This window comes from Microtus ochrogaster, unplaced genomic scaffold (genome assembly GCF_000317375.1).
Source record: "Microtus ochrogaster isolate Prairie Vole_2 unplaced genomic scaffold, MicOch1.0 UNK1, whole genome shotgun sequence".
Classification (NCBI taxonomy): Eukaryota; Metazoa; Chordata; class Mammalia; order Rodentia; family Cricetidae; genus Microtus; species Microtus ochrogaster.
In genome coordinates this window covers 586,595-593,296 of record NW_004949099.1, presented here as the reverse complement: position 1 = coordinate 593,296, position 6,702 = coordinate 586,595, and the positions used below count along the sequence as shown (strand labels likewise).

General features: G+C 45.5%; 1 protein-coding gene across 1 annotated transcript in view; it reads right to left on the bottom strand.

Annotated features, from left to right (window-relative positions):
* Positions 1–6,702, bottom strand: part of CUNH2orf42 (chromosome unknown C2orf42 homolog) — a 52,297-nt gene that overhangs the window by 11,049 nt on the left and 34,546 nt on the right. Inside the window, exons 8-9 of the mRNA XM_005364799.3 lie at positions 4,916–5,023; positions 128–228 (exon numbers count right to left, since the gene is read on the bottom strand). Of these exons, the coding sequence (XP_005364856.1) occupies positions 128–228; positions 4,916–5,023 (209 nt within the window). The remainder of the gene's footprint in view (positions 1–127; positions 229–4,915; positions 5,024–6,702) is intronic.

Here is a 6,702-nt window from a genome sequence, read left to right as displayed (position 1 = left end):
GTGGCGGGAGCTGGGTGGTGGAATGCAACCCGCAGCTCCTACTACATGTATGTACCAGCATGTGCACGCACACACGCACACACGCACACACACATGCACGCACGGCTTCTGAGGAATCAACTCTTACCTCTGGGGTGTCTAAAATTTGTTTAACTTGCAGAATATTAGTGATGTGCCAGGTGTACTTGGAAAAGGTCCCCAGTGGCAAGGCATCTTTTCGAATGAAAGCTGCATGAAAAGGAAGGAACAAACTTCAATACCAGACAGTGACATCCTCTCAGGGTGCCTGTCACTCTGTTTCTCCTCACAGGAGAAATTCTACTTGTTCTGCAAGTGTGTAACAGTCTGGCAGATACTGACTAACCAAATGATAAGGAGCTCCACGACAGAAGTCTCTGTGGGTTCTTCAGCATGCTCACTAGACCTTAGAAACTTGTTTCTTTTCTGTAGTGCTAGGATGTATCCAGGCCCCTGTGCTACTGTTCCTCTGCTTGGTAGAGCTATGCGCAGGGCACTCTATTCTGAGAACCTCTTACCACACAAGAGCGAATGTGTCCGATCACAGTCCTTTAAAGGATGACAGCCTGCCCGTGGGATGAAAGCCGTTCTACCAGAGGGCCCGCGGCACAGCTGGGGATTAACATTACTGTATGTGAGGCCTCTAGTTTCAGGGCATCAAAACCAGATAGAGCCGGGCGATGGTGGCGCACGCCTTTAATCCCAGCACTTGGTAGGCAGAGGCAGGTGGATCTCTGTGAGTTTGAGACCAGCCTGGTTTACAGAGCTAGTTCCAGGACAGGCTCCAAAGCCACAGAGAAACCCTGTCTCGAAAAACCAAAAAAAAAAAAAAAAAAAAAAAAAAAACCAAACAGATAGATAAGCTATGAGGATGAAGGGCTGTGGGTCTCAGAGTCTCATGAACTCACTGCCTGTGCTGTTCAAGAGTGGACTTACTAAATGACTGAAGAGACACCCTTGCTTTCCAGTTGTAGCCACTTTTGGCTACTGACCACCTGGTGGCTCTCTCTCCACCCATTTTCCCTTTATTTCTAAAAAGTTATTCTAAAAGTAAAATCTCCCTTACACAAAGTATAGGGGTGTTTAAGAAAAAAAAACTTGTGGTTAATCTTTTTGTTCGCTGGTGTTTTTGAGATGCGGTTTCCGTGTGTATCCTTGACTGGCCTGGTTATGTTTAGGAGGCTGGTCTCACACTCCTGGAGCTCTACCTGCCTCTGCCTCCTGAATGCGGAGATTAAAAGCATGTGCCTGGCATAATGGTTAATTTTGAAGGTCAGCGTCTTTGGATTTAGAACCAACAATAGAACACAAATCTCTAGGCAGGTGTATAAGGCAGTTTCTAAATTATGCTGAAGGGGGAAGATCCACCCTAACTGTGGGTGGCATCACTCCACAGGTTGTAACTGGCCCCATAGGCTCCCAGGGAATGGCACTATTAGGAGGTGTGACCTTGTTGGAGAAAGTGTCTCTTATGCTGAAGCTACACCCAGTGTTGACTCCTTTTGCTGCCTGTGGTTCAAGATGTAGAACTCTCAAGTCCTTCTCCAGCACCATGTCTGCCTGCACATTACCATGTCCCACCATGCTGATAATGATGTACCTCTAAAATTGTAAGCTACCCAATTAAGTGTTTTCCTTATAAGAGCTGCAGTGGTCATGGTGTCTCTTCACAGCCACAGAAACCCTAACTAAGACAGGGTCCCAAACTGAATAGAAAGGAGGATGCAAGCTAAGCACCAGGATTAACCTCTGCTTCCTAGCTTCAGCCAGTGTGACCTGCTGCCTCATTTTCCTGATGTCATGCCTTCTCTACCACACTGACTGCAACCCCTCAAAATGGGAAGCAAAAATAAACGCTTTTCCTTTTTTTTTTTTTTTTTGGTTGTTTTTCAAGGTATAGTTTCTCTGAGTGTCACCGGCTGTCCTGGGATCTGCTCTGTAGACCAGGCATAAATTTGGTTCCTGTCCTGGAACTAGCTCAGACTGGCCTTGAACTCACAGAGATGCACCTGCCTCTGCCTCCCTAGTGCTAGGATTAAAGGAGTGTGCCACCACCGCCCAGCTAAAAAATTTTTTTAAATTTATTATGTATATGGTGTTCTATCCTGTCTGCATGCAGGCCAGAAGAGGGCTCCAGATCTCATTACAGATGGTTGTGAGCGACCATGTAGTTGCTAGGAATTGAACTCAGGACCTCTGGAAAGCAGCCAGTGCTCCCAAAACCACTGAGCCATCTTTCTGGCCCCAAACCTTCCTTTATAAAATTACTTCCTGTCAGAGTATAATCACAGCAACAAGTAACTAATACAGAAATATTAAGAGTCAAGGCTGTTGATTTGATAAACCTATGTGGTCCATGGGCCTCTGGATTGGCTTATTGGAGGAAAGTGGAAGAGTTTGGCTCTGTGGGCTAGAGAAGCCCTAGAGTGCTATAAGCAGGGCTTGATGGGCCATTCTGCTGGGGACTGTGGGAGTCCCGAGTGCCGAGAGGCCTGCCTCGGGTGCTTTCAGGGAGGAGAGAAGACTCTGTTAGGAACTGGGCCAGTTAGGCATTCATGTTCTATATCAAGCAAAGAAACTGGCTACATTCTGTCTGTGTCCCGTGAGCTTGAGTGAGGCTGGATTCAAAAGGAATGGACTACTAGTTATCTCAAGACAGGACGGCGTTCAGACCACATATCATGGCTTCCGCTTACTGCTTATTCAGGTCCCCGGGGAGAACTACAAAAAAGGAGCAGAAAACATATGAAAAATGTGCAGTTTCTCAAGGAAAAAGAGTGAGCAAGTTTAACAATAGAGATAATGCAGGATTGAAAGCAGCTGTAACTTGGGCTGGAGCCATTAAAAACAAACATGGCACTCTGCTCTGGGACAACAGGAGAGGGGTCTTAAGGGCAAGACCATACATGACAGTCTCCACCTCGCGAAAGTGCAGACTCACTACAAATAGTCTACTGAGGATGCCATAGGAAGGGTTCCCTCTCAAAACGGCTGCCTAGGAAGTGCTCCCCAGAGTCGGCACACATGGCCACTGCAACTGAGTCGGCAGCACTGTCCACAAGGTATTGGTTTTGCAGGCATTAAAAATGAAAGACAGAAGAAGCCATGGAGTCTTGAGCCCTGGTTCCAGAGAGCCACCGAAGGCAAAGTTGGCAGGTGTGGTGTTCCTGAGAGGCTACTGGGTACAGGTGTGAAGGTATAGCCCAAGCTGCAATAGAGAGCCCAGGATGTTGATGAGAGCAGAACCATGAAACATTTCTGGTGCAAAGACATGGAGTGGAGCTGTCTCAAGAGGGAGGCAATAGGGCTGGTGGGGGTGGGGCTCCCCAAGTCCTTTGGAACTCCAGATACCCAACATGAAAGTATAGGATTTGGTGTTGCCCTGATGGGGTTTGGTCCTGCTTTTATCCATTTATCCCTTGATGTACCCCAATTTTCCATTTTGAGGTGTTCCCCAAATGGATATGCCCCATCCCACAGGGATTCTATGCTACTACGTAATAGATCTAACTTGGTTTCCATTAATAGCTGGTCACAAGCCTGACGATTTCTTAGATGAGACCTACCGGAAATGTTAGCGCCTATGTGAAGTTAGGACGTTGAACTGGATGTATTCTGTATAAGAAGGATGTATCTATGGAAACCAGAGGTGAATGTCAAGGTTTAGAGTGATGTGCTTTGGTGTCAAATTACCAACACGTGGTCTTATGATTGTTAATACTGTCAACTTGATGGGATTTAAAGTCAATATGGAAACAGCCTCTAAGTGTTTTTCAGGGAGCTATAGATTAACTGAGGTGGGAAGATCGCATCTAAATATGGATGGTACCATTCTGTGGGTTAGGGACCTAGACAGAGGAAGAAGGAGAGAGCAAGCTGAGCATCAGTGTCCATTTCTCCCTGCTTCCTGTGGATGCCACGTGGCCAGCTGCCATCAATTCCTCATCATGAGCCAAAATAAACCTTTCTCTACTAAGCTGCATTCTTGGGATATTTTGACACAGCAACTAGAACAGTAACTAACACAAGGCTTTTGGGTTTTTAGTTGCTGTTGTTTTCCTACAGAAACTTTCTGAAGTTCTAATCTTACTGGTGGAGGCTCATTCTAACAGTATTTGCTAAGGAATTATATTCTACTTTTATTTATTTTTTTGTTTTTTGAGACAGAGTTTCCAGTAGCCCCGGCTGTCCTGGAACTTGCTTTGCACAGCAGGCTGGCCTCGAACTCAAGAGATCGGCCTGCCTCTGCCTCCTGAGTGTTGTGACGAAAGGTCCCTGGTTGGGACTATATTAGTTATTATTTATTTTATTCTATAATTTTGTTTTTCGAGACAGGGTTTCTCTGTGTACTAGCCCAGGCTGTTCTGCAACTCACTTTATAGACCAGGCTGGCCTCAAACTCACAGAGATCCAGTTGCCTCTATCTCCTGAGTGCTGGGATTAAAGGTGCGCCACCACCATCTGGCAGAATTATATTCGTAATGTTCTACTGGAAATGTTTCCTCCAGACCAGGTTTTGGAGAGCTCCCCTCTGGACTTCTGTCAGTTTGACACAAATGCTCTCAAAGATGGTAAGCAATCATGTTTGGGAGAGTGGAACCTCAGTTCCATTTGTGTACTGATGACATATTTATTAATGCTCCTTTAGGTTTTTGGCCACTGGGCCTTCAATGTTTTTGTGGAAACTGTAGCACCCCTAGAAGTATCAAACAGTCCTTGCTGGTCATTTATGAGGTTTACATTTCCTGAATGTTTCCATTCACACTTACTGGGGAACTGTTCTAAGAGCTAATTACTGCAGGTTTCACGTTCCAGCGACACCCAGACGTGCTAACCCTGAAAGTCCCTTGTAGATTTCCACACAATTATTACTGCTCTTCCTAGGGAGACTCCGCACCTGTGGTGGAGTTGGGGAGCCGCTTTTTTGCACTTCCTACGGATATTCTCTGTTGCAAGGCATCAAAAAAGGACTGAGGAATGTGGAACACCAGGGGTTCTGGCTTACCTGCAGAAAAAGGAAGGATGTTATTAAAGGAAACTTGGTTGTTTTCTTACTGTGCAAGGAGAGGGAAAAGGAAAGGAATGAATGGGGCCGAAATCAAAAGTACCTGCTGTGGGCTGGGGAGACAGTTCAATGTGTAAGGTATTTGCCGCTAAGCCTGATAACCTGAGTTCAGTTCATGAAACCCACATGGTGGAAAGGGAGAACCAACTCCTGCAAGCTGTCTTCTGACATACATTAGCCATGGCATGAATGTGCCCTTCTCCCAACAAAATAAGATGCAATAATGATAATAACAATAATAATAATACCCGAGGTTCCTTTATTCAAAGACAAAAAGGCTAATGGGATTTCATGAGCCAACGACGGCTTCAGTCTTGCCCCTCATCCCTTGCTCATAACACACCTATCCTCCACCAAGAATGACTGCAGATTGCTAGGTGGGTAACCACCACCAGAGGAGACTTCTACTGAAAGGCATAAGAACTGAGAACACTGAAGTAGAGCTGAGGAGCCTCTGATGGGCTTGTCCATTTGATTGACTCCTGCCTTCCATGCCCAGACACTTGGCAGCTGCATTCATGTCTAAGCAAAGCAGGAGGATGCTCTCACTTGCACGGTCAGAACCATGAGTGCTAAAGATTACGGGGTGTGAGTGTGGCAGGTACAGTCAGTATCATCTGTGAGTCCCTGGCACATTAAATGTGGGAAAACATCCTAATCTCTTAATTTGGATGAAGAAAAAGTCAACAGAGTTGACTGTAGAGGGGTGCATGAGCTCAGAGTTTTTCTTAATCCTAGCAGAAGGAAACATCTAGAGTTCCATGGATAAGCACAGAGCTGTGGCTCACCTGAGAGAAAGACTCTGTTTGGTTTGTTTGAAACAGTATTTCTCTTTGTAGCCCTGGCTATCCTGGAGCAGGCTGGCCACAAACTCACAGAGATCAACCTGCCTCTGCCTCCCCAGTGCTGGGATTAAAAGAATGTGCCACCAAACCTGCCTAAGAAAGACATTTTGGGGCTGGAGAGATGGCTCAGTGGTTAAGAGTGCGGTCTGCTCTTCCAGAGGTCCTAAGTTCAATTCCCAGCAACCACATGGTGGTTCCCAACCATCTGTAATGAGATCTGGTGCCCTCTTCTGGTCTGCTGGCACCAGAAGACTGTATACATAATAAATAAATCTTAAAAAAAATAAGAAAAAAAGAAATATTTTTTTTAGATATGGTCTTTTTCTATAGCACAGGCTGGTTTTAATCTAACTCACTATGTAGATCAGGCTGACCTCAAACCTGTCGTGATCCTCCTTCCTCTGCCCCATGAGTGCTAGAATTACAGAGTGTGCCACCACGCATGGCTCTGAGAAAAATACTCTAGTTGACTTGAAAAGTTAGTTCAACAGTTAAGAGCACTTGTTGCTCTTGCAGAAGACCCACGTTTGGTTCCTAGAACCCACATGGTGGCTCACAACCAACTATAACTCCAGTTTCAGGAGGATTACCTCTTCTCACCTTCACAGATACCAGGCATGCATATGGTACACATACACACACGTGGGCAAATTACCCAGTCAAATGAATCTAAACACTTTTCTTTTTTTTAAAAAAATGTTTATTTATTTATTATGCATACAGTATTCTGTGTATATGCCTGCATGCCAGAAGAGGGCACCAGACCCCATTACA